Source organism: Castor canadensis, chromosome 12 (genome assembly GCF_047511655.1).
Source record: "Castor canadensis chromosome 12, mCasCan1.hap1v2, whole genome shotgun sequence".
NCBI lineage: Eukaryota > Metazoa > Chordata > Mammalia > Rodentia > Castoridae > Castor > Castor canadensis.
Window position 1 is genome coordinate 23,585,505 of NC_133397.1, and position 21,422 is coordinate 23,606,926.

The following is a 21,422-nucleotide window of genomic DNA, read 5'->3' on the forward strand; positions in this document are numbered from 1 at the left end:
GTGAAAGACCATGGCCAAACCCCAATTAATATACACATAAAAAATGATGGGGTCCTGTTTGGGACGGGTACCAGTGGGAAGGGGGAAGATAAATGGAGAGGGTGAAGGAGGGCAAATATGGTCAATGTACTTTGTATACATGTATGAAAATAGAACAATGAAACCTGCTGGAATTGTTCTAAAAAGGCAAGGAAAGGGAATGAGAGAGAATGATGGAGGATCTAATTAAGATACATTGTAAGCACCTACGTAAATGTCACAATGAACCCCTCTATACAACTGATATATTCTAATAAAAATATAAAAAAGAGAAAAGACAGCATGAAAGATGCAAAATTCAAAACTCTGACAATTTTTTAATTTTCAAATTATTTCAGTAGGATGGGTAGAAATAACTACTGAATGTTGCAAGCCATTTCCCTATACACTTGAAAATAGAAGTATGCCAAAAGATGGGTTGTGTGTAGTTCTTAAAAAATTAAGGCTCAGATTCCTTTCTAATCTAAGATACGGCCTTAGAAGAGAATCACTTAGTGATGAGTAAACCACCAGTGACTAGACTAAGTTTCCAAAAGCTGTGCTGCTGCAGTACAACTTGCTGAAAACAGGATGACTCATGTTGTTGTTTAGAAGCTGGATTGCAGACACCCACTGGAGAGGCTAATTCCCCTCACTTTGCACAATGCAGTTACCAAGGCATTACATTCAAGGAATGCAGCATTACGTTATTTGATAACTGCTACTTCCCAGAAGATTCAGTGAGGTAAAAATTAATATAAAGGACAAGAAGATTACTCTGTCTTATTAGATCTTTAAAAATGAACTTTCAAAAAACTGAAAACAGGTACTCAAGTGTATGTGCATTCATATTCACAGCAGCAAAAAAGGTAGAAACAACCCAGTGTCCATCAGTCTATTCATTAATGGATAAACAGATTGTGGTATATCCATACAATGGGGTATTATTTTGCCACAGAAAGATTGGAATATTGATACATTGTACAAGGTGGATGAACCTTGAAAACAGTATGTTAAGTGAAAGAAGCAGACATAAAATGTCATACATTACATATTCCAATTATATGAAATATCCAGAATAAATAAATCCATAGAGAAAAAATACAGGCTGATGGTTACCAACACCCACAGGGAGAAAGACAAGGAAAGAAACTGATTAAAGGTAAGAGGCTTGAGTTTGGAATGATGGTAATGTTCTAGAACTGGTGGTTGCACAACACTGTGAACATACTAAATGCCACTGATTTGTTCATCTTATAATGATTAAGAAAAACAAAACCAATAAATTCACCTAAAACCAGAGATCTGCCCCTAGAATCCTGTGCTTTGTGCTTACCTTGCACACTATGGACGTCTTTGCTCCAAGCCTAGCAGCTTGGACACACTGATTGGCACCTTTCCCTCCGAAGCCAATAAAAAACTTATGTCCATGGATGGTTTCTCCAGTTTTTGGCAAACGAGAAGTAAGACTATTATAATTTAAAAAGGGAAGAAAAGAAGGGTACATTGGTAACTGCAATTGATTTATGTTCTTTAGAAGGCAGGAAAGGTTATCTGATGGAGCTCTGATTAGCCTTAAGTAGAACTGTGAACCACAGAAGAGAAGACTGTCTTTCCTCTAAGATGATACACAGGAGTTCGTATCATTACAGAGGATGTATCTCCTTGACAGAATCCCTTTCCCCCACAGCCCATTGCTGTAGCTTGACTTCAGATGACAGTTCCTAGTGTTGGTATGCATCAGGGTTATTCATAGATACCTCTGTTTAATTTCATACTTACCTTCCCGATGCTCAGCCCAAGAGCTATATTCACAGCAGGGTTTAGTAAATGGGAAGTAAACGTGTCTTTCAGCATGGGTTTATCTGGTTATTTTACAAGAAGCAGGAAGTGTACTAACATTCTAGTGAGTAATCATGTACAGGCCTAAGGAGAAGAGGGAAGGTGAAATTTCAGGTACTAAAAAATCCTATTTGTTTACTTGGGGGTGAGGTGACGTGGGAGAAGGGTATCGAAAGGCAGGATCAGATTTGGGTCCTAGTCCATCCCGCCTACATCATTTCATATACTGACTCAAAAAGAACCCTAAAGTGCTAAGTTTGTTTTGAAATTATTATTCCGAACATGTAAAAGTAGAGACTTCCCTTACCCATCACTCAGATTCAATAATTATCAACTCATAAATGATCTTATTTCAATTGATACCTTGATTGATGTCTCCAGAAGCAAAGTATTTTTTTACCACGTTTTTGCTTAGTGATAGCATTACATGAGGCAAAAATAATAAAAGGTTTGTTCCAAGGCAAGAGCTTCATAACTTTAAAGATGGAAGATGTGAAGAAACAAAATCTTTGAAGGATGGAAGGAAATGACTGACTTTAAAATGAAAGAATTCTGGGTATTGGAGCAAGTAAAGAAGATGGGTTCAAGTGGCATGAGGATTGGCTGCCTGGCCACAAAGAAGGGGTCCAAGGACCAGATGGGGCAGATGGAGAGAGAGCAGATGTGACCAAAAAGCTTAATAATAGGAAAGAAAGGACAAGAAGTATGTTTGTAATGGTAAGTTGATTGCGAACCTATGTTGCTTTAGCTGATTATAAGTTTATGTTAATTTACAGGCTTGATATATTTGAAACAAAAATCTTTTGTATTATTATGAGTAACAGAACAATGGCAATTCCTACAAGTCAGTAACAACTTGTTTTCAATGGGGTAACATGTAATTGATGCCAAGAACATGTTATTGTTTCACTAAAGACCAAGATCAACCTGTAAGCCTCCTTTATGTGGCTTAAAAACTGTCAATAAATTGGTCTAACCTACTCCTTTCCCTAGCAGTGAACTGTCAAATATGGTTGAGATTCAAAAGAGACTTATCAATAATTTGAAAACATCCCACTCCTCCCCTTTTCAATGCTATTTTTATCTTGGATTCTAAATGCATTTATAGTACAGAGGAAAAAAATATACATCTAGAAGGCTCACTTCTGAAAAAGGTACTCAATCAAGAGAAAAATGGTTTTAATGTAATGTTATTATCTTGTCATTTAATTTAGCAATGACAAGTGATGATGAGATTTTGATTTGCATCAGAAATCTTAAACATTTCAGGATCCTGTTATGAACAGGCAATGATGAGTAATCTGTGTGATTGAGTAACTGTGAATTCTTGGCTTACTGATGCTGCTACAAATAACACTCATAACAACCTTAAAAAGAAAAAAAATCCAATGTGGCTAAAAACAGGCCAATAACTTAATTAGTAAGACTGTCACTTAGTAAAATTTATGACTTCCACTATATTTATACTTAGATCTGGGTCACAATTCACTGGTTTGAATCAAATGTATTTTTATTATCAGCTGTGGGAAATCATGAAAAATATAGTACCAGATGATTCTTAGGATATGTATGTATGTAGGGGAGTGGTGAAATTAGGGGTAGCACGTGTGATGTGCGAGCAGATGGCTGGGATTTAAACTTATTTCTAAACAACTGATATTAACATAAGCGCTGTATTAATTCACCAAATATTCAAATTCTTCACTTTGGTATTTCACCATTTTCTCTTTAGTAAAATTTGCTTTGACTCTTCTTCTCTTCAATTGTAAACTATTCCTGTGTGAAGAGAGTGACTAAGTCTGCTCTGTTCTCCATTGTATCCAAGGTGGCTGTCACTTAGCATGAGGTTAAGATACTTGCTAATGGAACAAATCTTTGTAGGACTCTCCATTTCTCTTTTCTGTATTTCCCCTGTACAGCATCTACTGTTGCTTTTGAATCAAGAATGTGGAGATGCTGATTAGAGGGAAAGGAGGAGACTGGAGGGATGACTGGACAACTGTTGGCAATGAGCTCCTTGTTTGACCAGATCTTGCTCACTATATTCCTAATTTTAGCAGGATTCCTCTTCCTTAAGCAAGAATTATAACTGCAAGGCATACCATCATTCATTCAGCCAGCAAAGATTGATTCTGTGTTTTCCAAAGTACCTCTTATAGGGCAAAATCTACTTGCTGACAACGGGATAAAATGTAAACCTTATGCTAGCGAAAAACAGATGAATGAAAAACATGTTACAGAACAAGGAGTAGCATTTTGGTCTGATTAGGTTTTTTGTTTTGACAAGGTCTCACTCATTGTGCACCCAGGCTGGCCTTGAACTTGTAATCCTGCTCGTCTTCCCAAGTACTGGGATAATAGGAAATGTGCTACCGTGAGCAGCTTGACTCATGTTTTCAAAAGGAAGATAAGGAACTGCAGTCATGCATCTGTTTAATGACAGGGGTTCACTCTGAGAAATGGGTCATTCCCTTGTGTTTTTGCACATCACAGAGTACACGGACACAAACTAAATGGCTATGTCACTAGGTGCTACACTCTCATGGGACTGCCATCATATGCGTAGCTCATGGTTGACAGAAATGTCTTCATGCACTGCATGACTGTATGTGATGGCATATAATGTGTAAGTGTATCGAAAAGGAAATGTGTATGAGCCACAGAGAATGGTGGGGCGCATGCTCTTCTTTATATATCCTATACACTTAAGAGTATCTATCACTGTACGCGTGTATTACAGCATATCATTTGTCACTACTTCAGATTCATTTGCGCTTCCTGTCTTATCTTCTAGCTACGTGTTCTTCATGGGTACCAAGTGGATTTTTGTAGGTGGAAACTAATGGAGCCTTGTCCAATGCTGTGTTCTTCCCACTTGAGGGCTTCTTTTTCTTTGTGATTGTTCTTCAGGCGTCCTGACCAACCAGGTGCCTGGAGGAGTGGCTAACTCTCCAATGTCAGGGATCTTTGTATGAGCTCCTCTTTCTTCCTCGCTTCAATTTCCCGCTTGCTCCTGCTTCCTCCAGTATCGTGCTGAGTAGAGTGTGTTAAGCCTTTGCCTTACATTGTGCTTCTGCTAAACACAGGCTAAGACAGCTTGCTGCATATTTAATTTTTTTTTAAAAGAACATAAATTTTAAGAGTATAAACGGAATAGAGAGAGAATCTGGAAAGTTAAGTACAAATAGGGAGAGACATTTTAATTCTAATTTACTTTGAATCTGCTTTCCCAACTTTTTCCCTTACTGAAAATCATGAAATTATGTTAAGCGTTTAAGAAAGGACCGTCCAAAAGCACCAACCCATGGACACAAAACACTACTACGATTCACCCTAACTCAAACATGAGGTTTAATAGGGTGCCAAAGACAGACAAATTAAAGTGCTCAAAGAAAAAAAAAAAAAAAGAAAAAAGAGAAACAGTACTGGTTAGAAACAGGATAAAGTGAAAAAATTATAAATTTCTAAATGAGATATCCCAAACAGAAAAAAAAACCATGCAAAAGAAATGTATTTGAATTGAAAACAAATTTGTAGCTTTAAAAGGGTCACATTTGTTTTAGTTGGACAGGAAGGAACACAATACATGGTTACAGATGGCCCTGCAGTCTTCCCCGTCATGAGAGGCCATGTGGTTAGAGCCTGGGTGTTTTGAGGCAGGAGGCCTGAACCACTTGCTGATTGTATTACCTTGACAGCCTTTCCCTTTTTGAACCAGCTTTTTCTTCTGCAAAACAGTTTAATAATACTTGTCAACTCCTGAAATGCCTGGGTTTTGTGCTCCAAGCTGACAGGTGTTACCAGAACAACTTATCAATTGCAGAGTCTCATGCTATTCCAACCAAAGGAAGGAATGGCCTGGGGATGGAGGATGAGAAGTCTTTCAACCAAAGAGGTCACACTAACAACAGCTTCAGCCAGAAGTCAAGGGATAAGTGGCTTTTCGGCTTTTGCATCGACCCTTTCTTCTGGCTGCAAGCTTCTGACATATTGTAAGCCTCTTTAACAGTAGATTGTACATTAGTTAATACTCAATTAAAATTCATTATACTAATTTATTATTCCTGCTGCCTGCATTCTTCAACCATTTCTGTTCTTCTCAGCATTTGTGTATGTCACATTTAAAAGGCTGAGAGTAATTTCAAAATCAAGTTGTCACTTACAAAAACACAGATGAACTTAGAGGGCATAAGCCAGGCACAGAGAGATAAATAGTATATGATCTCACTTATCTGTGGAATCTAGAAAAGTGAAACTCGAAAGTAGAGTAAAATGGTGGTTACCAGAGGCTGGAGGGCCTCTGGAAGGGGAAGGGAAAAGGGAGACATTGGTGAATGGATACAAAGCTCCAATTAGATAGAAGAAATACCTTATAGTATTCTACTGTATAACAGGATAACTATAATGAAAAATAATATGTTGTATATTTAAAAATAGGAGGATTTTGAATGTCCTTACCACAAAGAAATGATAAATGTTTGAGGTAACAGATATGCTAATTACTTTGATTTGATCATTACCAAATGAACCATCACATTGTGCCCCATAAATATGTATAATCATTGCTAATAAAAACTTTAAAATCAAGTTAGCAACATCTATTTCGATCTCTGTAAAAAGATCTCAAAATTTATTTTATGCTGCCTAACCTAAATTTTCAGACATACATATGGTTTATTTAAGGAAATGAGACATGAATTGTGCTTTAAATAATTCTTAACTGACTTTGGTGGTACTGGTGTTTGAACTCAGAGCCTTGGGCTTCCTAGGCAGGTACTCTACCACTTGAGCTGCACCCATAACCCCAGTTCTTAACTGATTTTGATAAGGGTTTGTCTAACCCTAATCTTTTTCTACTTAAAGAAGTCATTTTGTTTTAAGATGAAGCTACTCTCAAGTTTATAGAGAATATTCTAGCCAAAAGTGCCCAGCCCTTTACAGTCATCTCTATGACTTCTGATTTTTTAAAAATTTACTTATGTGTGAAAAAATGTGCTAGGTAATGGGAGAGACAATAAAGGTTATGGTGTTCTTCCATATTAAGGTCTTACAAGACTTCATTCACATCTTTGATGTGAATTTACGTCCTCTGTGAGGTCTTCCCAGATTTCCTTACAAGAGACTCCCCATATATCTATAATTCTTGTTAAGTATTCATTCATTCTGACAAGAAACACTAAATTTCCAGATCAGAGACGCTATTTTAATATAGTCCTCCTTTATCCATGGGGAATATGTGTGTGTGCGAGTGAGTGAATACACACACACATATATCGTGTGTATATACATATATATGTAAATATTTATGTATATATACACATTTTTTGAGACAGCATCTCACCATGTAGCCCAGGCTGGCCTCGAGCTTGTGATCCTCCTGCCTTTACCTCCTGGGATGATGGCATGCACCACCATGCCTGGCCTTTGTGTATATATATATATATATATATATATATATATATATATATATATATGTGTGTGTGTGTGTGTGTGTGTGTGTGTGTGTGTATGGTATTGGGTTTTGAACTCAGGGTTATGCTTGCTAGTGCTCTACCACTTCAGCCATAAGATAGGGCCTCACTAACATTTGTCTGGGCTGGCTTCAAACTTCAATTTTCTTGTCTCCACCTCCCAAGTAGCTGGCGTTACAGGTGCACTACCATGCGTGGCCAGACACTGCAATGGCATTTCTTAAGCTTTCATTTGGTTCTTTTACATATTTTCTATTTCTCTCACGTTGTTGCTTTTCTTTGAATCCTTGAGCAAATTTATAATGGCTCTTTTAAAATCCCTTCCTGCTAATTCCACTGGCTCTATTATCTCTGTCCTTTGGTTGTGTGTTTTTCTTAATCTTCTCTTGCTTATGGATCACATTTTCCTTCTTCTTCACATGTCTATGTCTAGTGACTTTTGATTGGATGCCGACCATTGTAAATGTTACAGTGTTGTCTTAATTTTGTTGTGTTTTTCCAAAGGGCGTTGAACTTTGTTTTTCCAGGCACTTAAGTAAATTGTGGATTAGCCTGATCCTTTTCAGGACTTTTTAAAAGATTTGTTAGGGTGAGTTTAAATAGCCTTTACTGGAGGATAAATTTACTCTTTTTTTCTAAGTTGTGGTCTTCTGGGATTTCTACTGAATGTTCCATAGGTTCGACTGTGTCTCTGGCTGGATAGAATCCAACATTTCCCACTCCTGTAAAATTTCTGGGAAATGCTCAATTTATAGATCCTCAGTAACTGCCAGCTTTGTGGAGTTTCTCTCTACGCATGTCAATTTAGTATTTTTCAGTAGACTTCAGGGCACTTTAAAGCAGGTCTTTGATTGGCTCCTCTTTCTCTAGTCACTTTTTCACAAATTCTAGCCTCTTTAGTTTATGCTTTGAACTCTGTTTTCTCGAGTCATGGACTTTATCATGTTTTCCTTGACTTTCCTCCTGTCTATGCCTCCAGAACTCGCCTTTTTTGTTTCCTTTCTTTTCTGGAAACACTCCTGTGCTGTTTTCCAATGTCTAAAAATGTTGTTTTCTGGTTATTTATAATGGGAGATTAAATCTGTTAGTAGTTACTATACAAAGGTTAGAAGTAAGTATTTTTGAGTGAGTGGTGTACACTTTAAAAGAAAACGTACATAGAAAGCTGGGATGACAGATGCCTATTTATATATTAAATAATACAGCAGAGTAAGAACAGGACAAAAGACTGTGTATGACTGCAGCTCAAAGAGAAAAGGAAAACAGTTATTAAATTTCCAAGCTGGAACAGTGGTTGTGTGCTGGGAGGTTTTATAATCTCAGTTCAGAAATGATGGTCAGAACAAGAGGGGACACATTGTTTTCATTCTTCCAATGTGGTATGGAAATTAAGGATACAAACTGCTGAGAGAGGTGTACAGTTTAAAATATTAAAAATATATTTAAAGATAAAAATACTACCTAATGTCAACAAATCTTACCTTTTTATTCCCAGCTGAGAGTTGTTGTGTAGAAAGAACAGGAGCTTGGGTAGGGAAGTGGGAAATGAGCTATTTTGGAATTAGAGGTTGTAAGAGGTGGGTGAGGGTATGAGAAATAAGTGTGTATATTAGACAGTGGGGATTATACAAGTATAGGATGGCAAAAGGGTCCTGGACAGTTGGAAAATCAGGATGCAGAAAAATACAACAGAAAGAGGATTCAGAAGACAAAAGCATTTGTCAAAGCTCCTAATGAGTAACTTTTAAATTGACTGAAGAAGATAAGAAAAGTGTGAATTTATACACCAACAAAAATGCTAGTGCCACTTCTGGGTATATACCCCAAACTCTAGCTTACCAGAGATACTTATGTACCCAAATTTATTGCTGAACTATTCACAATAGCTAAGTTATGGAATAAGCCTAGATCCTAGTGAATGAGTGAATGGCTAAAGAAAATGTGGTATTTATTTCTAATGAAGTTTTATTCAGCCACGAAGAAGAATGAGATTGTGCTCTATGCAAGAATATCGATGAAACTGGAGAGCATGATGTTAAGTGAAATGAGCCAGTCTCACAAAGACAAGTACTGCATATTTTCTGTCTTATGTGGAATTTGGGGGGAAAGAATAGGACATGAAAGTAAACGAGAGACTATTAGGATGTAAAGGAGTAAAGGGGGATGGGAGATGAGAAAGGCAAGGGGGGGTGAATAGATCAGAGTACACTTATGTGCGCATGTGGAAATGTCTTAACGAAGTCAGGTACTCTGTACAATTAATATACAAAAAAGATAGTGACAACTACAGAACCAATGTTTTCTTTCTGTTTTACCAATTAATTACAGTAAATTTTAAATTCGAAAATGACTTCTGTTACCACATTATAATTATCTAGGCTATATCTTCCTGCCATCTGCTGGCATAAAGAAATAAAAATGGATTTTATTTTATCCTAAACAAAATATAATTAGAAGGATAAACCACATGAGAAAAATAATGTATTCTGGAATTAACTATTAAATTTTAATTTATCTACTATTTTTGGCTTTTGGTGATCGATCACACTTCCCATCATTATGAATAATCAAGAACTGATTATTATATTATATTATTATACTACATTTGAGCTTAACATTACGATATTTGTAAGATAGGTTCGGGTATGTATTACCATCACCTTTGTTTTAGGGAGAAAGTATGAATTTGGAAAAGTACTGGTTTATCAGAAATGACATCGCTGTTAGGGAGCTGAACTTGAATTTAATTCAGATCTTCCAACCCTAGTCTTTAAACTACATTGGTACTGATTTCTTTAATTAGTTATTCTCTCAATTTTGACCATAATAGCTGATATTCAATACATATAACTGTCAAATATTTGTTTACATAGCACTTATAAAAGAGCATTTGAAAAAAGAGTCTATACTTAAAAAGACCTGCAGAGTTCATTCCCTCCCACCACTTCTTTGACTATGGCACTTAAGTGATGTTACAAGGAGAGAGTAGTGGCTTCCACTTCAATCTCATAATAGCATTCATTCCTAAAACCTTATTTGTACTTCAAATCTCTTTGCATATCCAATTCTCTATACCTGAAAGTTGTTTTCTTTGCTTCTTAGCTTAACTAAACCATTCACGATCTTTAAAATTCAACTCACATATCATCTCGCCCAAGAGTCCTAATGTAACAAGTTCAGGGTGGGTTAGGTGCCCTGCCTCTGCTCTTTAGTAATCTATACATATTTCTCTCATGGCATGTATCACATTCAATTCTGCATCACTGTGTCATAAGACTATGCCTTTAAGCACCATGCATGAATAAACTTTCACTGAAACAATACTTTAGCAGAAGCTGATACTATTTCTTGAACGCTTATCGCATGATAAATACTGTGCCAAGCAATTTATGTCCACCAATTCATTTAATCATTATAATGACCCCATGAAAAAGTTGTTATTTACATCTCATTTCACAATAAGGAGAATGAGAATCATAGAGATTAAAAAACATACTCATGTTCATCTAATAGAATATGGCAGAATCAGGATTCAAACCAAGATTGGTTTGATTTAAAAACCTATTATAGGATTATTATTCACAAATGTACCTAAAGCCTATTGAGCCTGTTTATATTTCAGGTTTTTATTATTTTTTGAATAATTTCTGGCAGTTAAAACACTTCTTATTTTTTGAGACAGAGTCTCAAATGGCCCAGGCTGGCCTTTAACTTAAAAGCCTCCAACCTCAGTCTCTCCAGTGCTAGGATTACAGGCACGCCCCATCACACCTGGTTTCAGTTACACTCTGAAGAACCTAGATGCTGAGATGGAAAGGTCAAATAATAGTGTTTCTTTCCTAGAGTTCAGGAGGATTTAAGTTAATGGACAGAATCTTCTCAAATACAACTTCTTCTTCTGCTTTTGTATAAATGACAGTCTTATCAGAAGAGAACAAATGATTTCATGTGAAATATGAGCATAGTTAAGTTTAATATTCCATGATATTTCACAAAAAAAGCATCAAGACTTAATTGTGCTCTGCAAGCTTAATAAATTTGAGCAACAGTGTTCTCCAAAAGTTTATATAAAGAAATGTTTGAAATAAATCCAAATACATCAGAACTCACAATAAATGAGAATGAACTACACATCAGCAAAGAAAAGACAAAAGGAAATTATAATTATAGAAAATAAAAACTGCCAGGCAGGGTGGGGCAATGTCAGGAATCCCAGCACTTAGGAGGTAGAGGCAGGAAGATTGTTGCATTCAAGAGATATAAAGTGAGGCCCTGTCTCAAAAAAACCCCCAAACCCAAATAACAACAAAAGTAAATCAACAAATAGACTAGTATCTGAGTATGTGCTATTTATAATATACATATCTAAGGGTTAAAATAAAAAAGGTAGGAAAAGAGCTATCACATAAATACCAACTAAAATACACATGAATAACTTGATCAGTATCAACCAAACAACATCAACAACAGTGACAATAAAAACAGCTTAGGACAAACCTAGGTTAAATTTAGTAGGAAAAGGTAACAATTCCAACTAATAACTAATAAAACAGCCATAAAATAGCCTTAAAATACATAAAACCAAAATAAGTATAACTATAATAAATTGATAAATCCAATATATAATGGCAGGTGATTTTAACATAATTCCTTAAATCAAAAAATGGAGCAGATAAAATGTCAGCCTGGATGAGTGAACATATATATAAAACATGACAGCTTAACACCCTTTAAAAAAGAATCAGGATGAGGGGAGCCAGTTGTGGTTGAAGATGAAGCTGATGGGTATAGAAGAGGACAAGGGCAGCCACTACTAGGGTTAGGCGGGAGCAAGTAGGACACTACCTTCAAACAGAGGGGAGTGGGGTGTGGATCAGTCATGTGGAATGTAGTGGAGTCAAGTAATGATGCAGCACTGGAGTAAAAATCCATTAACTAGGAGCCTTATTCCTCTGCTTCCTGCTCTTCCTGAGACCTGGCTGGCTGTTCAGCAAATTCTGGACTACTTTATAAAAAGGTACCCATGACTTGAGGTATCTTAAATGGTTCTCCGCTCATTATAATCCACAATCTGACTAGTTAACTCACTATACTCTGCTTGCAGTTGTCAGCAGGGTTAAAATTTGGTTGGAATGGCATTCCCCACAACTTCTATTCTTGTATGAGCATGGCATTATGATTTGAATGTGTTCCCAAAAGTCTATGTGTAGGAAACTTAATCTCTAATGCCACCGTAGTGAGAGGTGGGACCTTTAAGAGGTGATTAGGTAATGAGGCTCTGTCCTCATAAATGGTTTAAGGTCATCACCATGGAAATTGGGTGTTAATGAGAGTGGGTTATAATAATGAGTTAATCCCCTCTTGTATCCCTCACTTTGTTTCTTGCCCTTCTGCCTTCTGCTATGTGATGATACAGCATGAAGTCCCTCTAGAGATATGGGTCCCTCAATCTTGGATTTCCCAGTCTCCAGAACTGTTAAGAAATAAATTACCCAGTTTTAGGTATTCAATAATAGCAGCACAAAATGAACTAAGACATATGATGTGCAAACATTTATTCCTTCACTCTATACATGTTCACGATTATCTTGAGCAAAGTACCATATTTTGAAAAGGTTTAGACAAATTCTTAATCCTGTTAAGTACAAACAGGATACTAATTTTCTAATTATCCTTAACTACTTTAGAAAACATCCTATCTTCTTTATGGTCTTAACATAAAACTAAAGAAAGGCTTATAATGTTTATCAACATAGTGTAATGGACTTTAAAACTGAGTTTCTAGCCAGGCTCTGGTGGCTCACACCTGGAATCCTAGCTACCTGGGAGGCAGAGATCAGGAGGATTAAAGTTCAAGGCCAGCCCAAGCAAACAGTTTGCCAGACCCTATCCCAAAAATATCCAACATAAAAATGGGCTGGTGAAGTGGTTCAAGTGAGAAGCCCTGAGTTCAAACTCTGGTACTGCTGAAAAAAAAGGAAAAAAAGAGTTTCTTTTTAAATAAGATTTTTGATAGAATCTTTGGTTGAAGATTAGATTTGTATTTCTCACTTCAAAATGACGATTCTTAATCAGAAAAAAATCCCCAATAGTACGGCTGTCAAAGTATATGGAATGGAATGTTTTAAGCTAGTGGCAAAAATCCAGATGTAAAAGATAATTTGTAGCTGAGCATGGTGGTACATGCCTGTAGTCCTAGCTACTTGGGAGGCTAAACAGATTACCTGAGCCCAAAAACTTGAGATAAACCTAGGCAACATAGTGAGACCTCCCTCTGAGAAAAAAAATCTATGTACATAAACATACATAATATATAATTTGTGAAACTTAAGAAACTGTTGCACAAATTACTTTGTGCAATATTATAGAAGAACTGCATTTGAAGATTTTTTTTTGACCACGAGGAGAAAAGTTAGTACCTAATATGTAATGTATTTGGGAAACAAACCAAAACCAAACTAAAACAAAACACCCCCAACCAAAAAAATCCAGACCTAAAATGAAAACAAACAAAACCTCAAGTTTTATTTAGAAAACAAGTCAACCATATACTCACAAACATAATTTTTAGTTGCTTTTTGCAACTTTACAAGAAATGTTTCAAGGCAAGCTAGTCATATAAAAGTTGTGAAGAAAGTAAAACAAGGAAGGCAGAAATGTTTTAAATGCTCATATGAAGATTTTTAGATCTGAAAGAAGTGCCTTTGATCAGTTGTCACAAGAAGAACCTTATACAAGTCAAAGAAATCTTGTCCTCTAAGATCATGTAACAAACTGGTAATTTATCACTATAGAAAATACTAAAAGGTGATTACAATTATACTCAATGAAGCAAATTTTGATTTAGTATGATTAAGCATGGAAGGAATACATTGGAATCATTTCAGATCCTTTTGGAATACTTACTTTATCTTCAGTATTTATCTCTTCCACAAAGTTTTCCCTGTGCTTCTACCATAGCAAGAAATTATGATTTCTTTCTGTGTCTGCCATCTTCCTTGGACTCCTCCAGATCAGTGATCATGCTTTAGTAACTGCAGTATCCCAACATCTAGCACATTTCCACTATTTCACTGTTATATACAAGTCATCAAAATACTGGAGCAAAATTCATCTCAGAGCCCAGCTTCTTCTGTTCTCCCTAGAATAGACACCCTAAAGAACCTAGGCATGAAGAGCCAGCAAGGGATGGATCAATAGACTGCTTAGGAATAACACCCAGTGGGTGCTCTTTCTTTGTCATTTGTAATTTACTTTTTTAATATCTATTTTCATTAAAGGGATCAAAATTAACAAACTTCTCATGGGCAATTTCTTTTGAAATTAGGGATACAGGAGATAGAAACATATTTAACAAACTCTAATTTAAAAATAACTGGTAGCTCATAACCAACTAGTATAACCAACTTAAAGACCAGATAATGAGGGAGGTATTACGTTTCTCTGATACTAAGAAAGTATGATAAGTTTGGACTAACATTCCTTTGGCTTTTACTTTCCTGAAAATGTGACCATGAAGAGGTTTTTCTGATCTAAATATGAGAAATTAAGAGGCTTCTGGTGGACCCAAGTTAGAGAATACTATATACTATGTCAGACACATATTACCTTTTCAAGGCAGAAAATTAAAAAAAATCTAGATCCAGTGCTTTATCCACTTTGAGTCTAAAAGCTGCTGAATTTACTTTCCCCACTATCCAATTAAAATCTTTTCGAGAATTGAGCAATCAATTCCTGGTTTGCTTAGGATTTAATATAGATGCTTGGGTGAATGTGAGCCTTATCTCTCAAGCTATCACTTTTAATTGCAAGTGTGTTAAAGGATAACATAGGGTTATTAGTTGACATCATGGTTGGTTGCCATGGAAATATATTTGTATTAAACTTGTCTCAAAGCAAATTTTAAGGGTACAGAAAGACTGAAAGGGAGTCAGGAAATAAATTACGTGAAAAATGTATACTCTAAATGTTGAAGTGCCCCAAGGAGTTCAGATCTCAGTGATTTCATCCTGCCCTCTGGGCTTTATATACTATCTATATACTGATGACTCCCAAACTTGTGTCTCCAGGCGAGTCCTCTCCTCTGAACTTCCAAGTCATGTATCTGTCTTCCTAACACTTTCACTTGGATGCCTATTAAGTATCTCAGGCCTCACATGTCCATCCTGAGCTCCTGATAGAGCTCTCTCCCTGCCTTTCTCTGCTCACAGTCTTCTGCAACTCAGAAGTCAACTTCCCCTTACAGTTGCAGAGGCCATAAACTTGGAGTAATCCTTGACCTATCTCTCACTTCTCAGCAAATGCTGTCAGCTCTTCTTTCAAAATATAACCAAAAGATTATATATAGTTTCTCCACACTTACAGTGCTTCCAAGCTACTACCATTTCTTGACAAGATTATTATGATCAACTCTGACCTTGTCTCCCTGTTTCTGCACTTGGCTTCTTTCATTTTTTTTCTCACATATCCCCCAGAGTGATCCTATACAGACTATGTCACTCCTCTGCTCAAATCCTTCAATGGCTTTTTATCTCATTCAGAGTATGACCCAATGTACTTTAGTCACTGATTGCTGACCCTCACCTTTTTTTTTTTTTAATTCATATGTGCATACAATGTTTGGGTCATTTCTCCCCCCTCCCCCCACCCCTCCCTCCCACCCCCTCACTACCTGACAGAAACTATTTTGCCCTTATCTCTAATTTTGTTGAAGAGAGAGTATAAGCAATAATAGGAAGGAACAAGGGTTTTTGCTAGTTAAGGATAGCTATACAGGGAGTTGACTCACGTTGATTTCCTTTGCATGTGTGTTACCTTCTAGGTTAATTCTTTTTTTTGGTGGCACTTAAGTTTGAACTCCGGGTTTCATGCTTGCTAGGCAGGCACTCTACCATTTGAGCCACTGCACCAGCCTAGGTTAATTCTTCTTGATCTAACCTTTTCTCTAGTTCCTGGTCCCCTCTCCTATTGGCCTTAGTTGCTTTTAAGGTATCTGCTTTAGTTTCTCTGCACTGAGGGCAACAAATGCTATCTAGTTTTTTAGGTGTCTTACCTATCCTCATATCTCCTTTGTGTGCTCTCGCTTTTATCTTGTGATCAAAGTCCAAACACCTTGTTGTGTTTGCCCTTGATCTAATGTCTGCATATGAGGGAGAACATATGATTTTTGGTCTTTTGGGCCAGGCTAACCTCACTCAGAATGATGTTCTCCGATTCCATCCATTTACCAGCGAATGATAACATTTCATTCTTCTTCATGGCTGCATAAAATTCCATTGTGTATAGATACCACATTTTCTTGATCCATTCGTCAGTGGTGGGGCATCTTGGCTGTTTCCATAACTTGGCTATTGTGAATAGTGCTGCAATAAACATGACCCTCACCTCTTCTGCTTCAGCCATACTGGACTCACTGTTGTTCACTGAACAAGTCCAGGCATATGCTCTTCCCTCAGGTTTCTGCATGGCTTGTTTCCTTTCCTCCTTTAGGTCTTTACTCAAAATCACCTTCTGAGTGAGACTTTCTTTGGTCAAGGATCCAAACTTAGTAGTACTCTCATCCTCCTTTCATGATTTTTCTCTGTAGTATTTATCCAACATACCATGTATTTTGCTTGTTTTTATTGATACTGTCTGTCTCACCTTGTAGAATGTAAGCTCCATGAAGCAGAGATTATTGTCTATGTATCCTTTCTACCTAGGGAAGAACCTGGCACATAGTGTAAACTCAAAAATTTGTTGAGTAACTGAAAAAAAATGAGTGATACATGTCATAAGAAATAAGACGATTAGTGAAAGAATGATTAACTAAGGTCTATGAACCCAACATCAATAAATGTTCCTAGGTTGTTGGGTTTTCATAGACATTTGCCTTTGGAGGAAATCTGACTTTATTTTCCACAAGAACAGGCTTGATTTACCTTTATAACATGGAAACTTTAGAGACGAATGTTCAAGAAGGAAGAGGATAATGATAAATATATACGGGTATTAAATAATGTTGATTGTCAGCCATGTTGGATGAGCTAATGGTTTTTAAAAATTATTACTATGGTAGAGCTTACAATTCATGGAGGACTGAAATTAGAAATGAAAAAATTTGTTCACTGATTGAATTATCAGTATCTGGCACACAGTAATGTAGTATACAAAGAAAGTTGGGACTTGAATGGCTTCCAGAAAGGCTTAGTTATTAAAATAGTTTTATTTCTAAAGTGATTCTACAGTGTAGGCACTATTAAATGTAGGAGTAAAATAAGAGTGAGGAAGACACTATCTTTAGATCTGAAAATGATAAATCCATACATTATTCCTCATCAGCTTGTAAGATAAACACTCAATGAATATACAGACGACTGGCTTCCAAATGAACCGTGTATGAAAAGGGCAGTACTAGTAGACCTGTGTCGCAGCCTCCACTATGTCACTAATTGGCTGCCTGATTTGGGAGAAGCCCTTTAAGCTCTCTTAGTTTCATGTCTGTAAAATGTGAGGATGGACTAATAGGTTTCAAAAATTCCTGAGCCACAAGTATCGTAAGATTTTCTGACTTCAAATTTAATCACTGTAGTAGACAGAATAACATCTCCAAAAGATGTTCACATTCTAATTCTTAGAATGTGTGAATATGTTGTACACAGCAAGGGGGAATTAAGGTTGCTAATAAGCTATTTTAAAGTCAGGAGATTATCCTGAATTATGTGGTTGGGCCCAAGGTATCACAAGAGTTCTTATAATGGCAGAAGAGTGAAGGTCAGATTGATGTCCTATGAGAAAGACCTGACGAACTACTCTTGGCTTTGAAGATGAAGGGGCCATGACCAACCAAGGAATGAGGGCAGTCTCTAACAGGTGGAAAAGGAAACATATTCTCCCCTGTAGACTCCAGAAAGGAGTCCAACCCACTGACACCTTGATTTTAGCTCACTGAGACCTGTGTCAAGACTTCCAACCACCAGAACTGTAAGTAATAGATTTATGTTGCTTAAGCCATTAAATTTCTGGTAATTTGTTTCAGTAGCTAGCTGGGCACTGGTGGCTCACCACCTGTAATCCTAGGTACTCAGGAGGCAGAGATCAGGAGGATCAAGGTTCAAAGCCAGCCCAGCCAAATAATTCCTTGAGACCCTATCTTGAAAAACCCTTCACAAAAATAGGACTGGTGGAATGGCTCAAGGTGAAGGCCCTGAGTTCAAGCCCCAGTACCACACAGAGACATACACAACAAAAAAACAAAAAAACCCCGTTTCAGCAGCAATAGGTTTCAATTATGAGGTGGAGTGCTGGGGCTTTAACCAGGGCCTCTCATTTCCTAGACAGGTACTCTACCACTTGAGTCATGCCCCCAACCCCAAATAAATGTCTTTTGCCTTTTCCCCTTCCCTGAAAAAGTACTTCCAGAATTTAACCCTGACATTTCTATTCAGGCATGATGCATGGGAAAATTGCATAGCTTTCTTCTTCTTCTGCTACTTCCTATATGAACGTATGACAAAAAAATTTAGCTAGATGGATTTCTCAATGAATTAGTTTAGATGCCTGAAGGTTCATTATGCAAGTAAACATGTGTATAGATATATGTATCTATAAATGCGTTATATGTGGATATATCTATGGCAGTATATCTTTGTGTGTGCTGAGGATTGCTAAGCATGTACTCTACCAGAGTCTCCTCCCCAGCCCCTACCCTAAACTTTATTATGGCATATGATTTATGACTTTTTTTTTTTCCTTTGGTAGTACTGGGGCTTGAACTCAGGGCCTCACACTTGCTAGGCAGGCGCTCTACACTTGAGCCACTCTGCCAGGCCTCACTACCCTAAACTTTATGCTTTTGATGGGACTATTTCTAAAGGGAGACACATCCCTTATTTTTACATAAAACTTATGAATACTGTTATTAACTTTTCTTTTTTTTTTTTTTTTTTCTATTTTTTCCTTTTTTTTTTTCCGGTGGTGGGGACCGAACTCAGGGCCTTGCACTTGCCAGGCAAGCACTCTTCCACTGAGCTAAATCCCCAACCCCTGTTATTAACTTTTCTTGAGGAATCGTCACTAGTAACATTAATCACTATAATAAGCTGTAAACACTCTAGACATGGAGGTACAAACTGTGGCCTGCAGGCTGTTTTTTTAAGACTTGGGAGGACAAATCACTTCTACATTTCTCACAGGTTCTCCCAAAAATGTGACTTGGACCATATATGTCCTACAAAGCCTAAAATATTTATTACTTGCCTCTTTTCAGAAAGGTTTTTGACTCTTGCTTTACAAAAACATGTGTAGGCCTCTTCACCTGATGTGCACTACTAGACTGAACATTATACTCTGTCACCAAAGAAAGCACACCCACCTTGGTACAACATGTGACAAGGTAGCAAATATTTGTGGGAAAATAAAGGCCACTAGTATTTAAAAATCTTTTGCTGTTGCTACATACTCTCTTATTGTCAGGTTTTTGTTAATCGCTATGCCTGCCCCCTGCAGTCTCACCTTCATCTTTCTGGTTTCAATGTGGTAATTTGATAATAGTTTATAAACATTTCAAGCAAGATTAAACTGGTTATGTGAAAACAGGGGCTATTTTCTGAGTAAAATGTGGGTAAATTGGTGCATGGATTTGTTGATTCAGTTTGATTACTCCAATGCCCTTTTATTTCCAGGTTTTCTTTTATCCTTTGGAAAAACAAGGTTTAGAGACTGATGATGTCTTACTGCAGTAAGCCTAATCATTTTTTAATGATATAATACATTATGTTAAAAAAGCTGATCACTAACATTAAAAACAGTGGTAGGATTTTCTTATAACATCTGAAATTTTTTACAATGAATATACATTATCATCAGAAAAGTCGTTTTCCTATAAAGAAATGAGAAGGCTCTGTCCTCCAGTCTCACTGACCTAACTCAACTATTCTTCTTTAGCCTACTTTTTTAATGGTTGCAAATATTTATGAGTTTTTGTTTTGACTCACACTTGGGTTGTCATAAGGTTACACCGTTACAATAATACTGAAAAATAAGCTGCAAATATAAAATACTGCAGGCATGCCAACAATCAGTTTGGGGAGAGGTGAGTGTTTTCTAGATCCCTGCTCAACTCATTATCTGATACAAACTCAGACGAATAATGCCCACCCTAGTGAGTGTGACGGTTGACAAAACACTTCATTCGGTCTTCACAGCAGCCCCGTGAGGTAGGCACACTCTCGGACGTACAACGACGCGTGTGGTCAGTCATCTGCTGGTCACGGGGAAGGCTCAGCAGCCTGGCCCAGGAAACGGGCGCAGATCTTTCGTAACATCAGCGCTTTCATTCACACCGTCCTCTCCGTCCCCTCACCTGACATTAACCTTAACAAATTCGAATTCTGCCTTTTCCACTTGAGAAAGGAGGGCTGGGAGGCTACCCTGTCGGTCCCCAAAGACACTGCCCGGAGCCCGCTCCGCCCCGTCCCGCGAGCACCGGCCCCGGACTAACCTGACCAGGTCGGTCATGCAGGAGCCCACCACCACCACTGACGCCACCTCCTCCTGCCACTGCCTCCTGGGCTCCCCAGACGCCGCCATTACCAAACGGTGGTGCCCGCCCACCGAGACGCTGCCCTTTGCCTTTTGCCCGACCCTGTAACCAGAAAACACCGCCCCTCCCGTCCCTAGCGACGCGGGCCTTCCGCACGTCTCTGCGGGTCGCCCGCCCGAATGCCCGAAGTAACCCCGCCCATCAGCTGTCCCCACTCCCCGTAGGCAAGGTCTCTCCACAGCGGTTCACGACAGAGGGCCCTCCCGACATGGCGAGGGCCGGCGCCCCTCGGCCCCTATCCCCTGCCAGGCAGGCGCTGACGGGTTACTTTCAGGCGCGGCAGGGACGCCTTACTAAGCGCCCGGCTTGGCGCGGTGAGGCGCGGGGGCGCGCACGCCGCCTCGGCTCCAGGCCGCGGAGGGGGCGGGGCTGCAAGTCCGGGGAGCGCGCACGCATCCTGCCCGCGGTGCGCGCGCAGATCGGTGCGTCGGTCGGGGGCGCGCTCGGGTAACCTGTACCCCACGTAGTCGCCGGTTACCGATCGGACTAAGTTCCAGGTACCTGGACTG

The 21,422-nt window shown here is 38.1% G+C and overlaps 2 protein-coding genes across 7 annotated transcripts in view; one reads left to right on the forward strand and one right to left on the reverse strand.

Annotated features, from left to right (window-relative positions):
* Rbks (ribokinase) overlaps positions 1–20,969 on the reverse strand; it is an 85,845-nt gene extending 64,876 nt beyond the window's left edge. For 3 of the 4 annotated variants that reach the window (XR_002211758.2, XM_074049405.1, XM_020154611.2), the window contains exons 1-2: positions 20,812–20,969; positions 1,355–1,487 (exon numbers count right to left, since the gene is read on the reverse strand). Coding sequence is in view for 3 of the 4 variants with exons in the window: in XM_074049405.1 (XP_073905506.1) it covers positions 1,355–1,487; positions 20,812–20,900 (222 nt within the window). In the remaining variant the exon portion in view is untranslated. The remainder of the gene's footprint in view (positions 1–1,354; positions 1,488–20,811) is intronic. The other variant, XM_020154615.2, reaches the window with a different exon arrangement.
* A 281-nt stretch (positions 20,970–21,250) lies between these two features.
* Babam2 (BRISC and BRCA1 A complex member 2) overlaps positions 21,251–21,422 on the forward strand; it is a 372,389-nt gene continuing 372,217 nt past the window's right edge. For all 3 annotated transcript variants that reach the window (XM_020154590.2, XM_074049402.1, XM_074049403.1), the window contains exon 1: positions 21,251–21,410. The gene's annotated coding sequence lies outside the window, so the exon portion shown is untranslated. The remainder of the gene's footprint in view (positions 21,411–21,422) is intronic.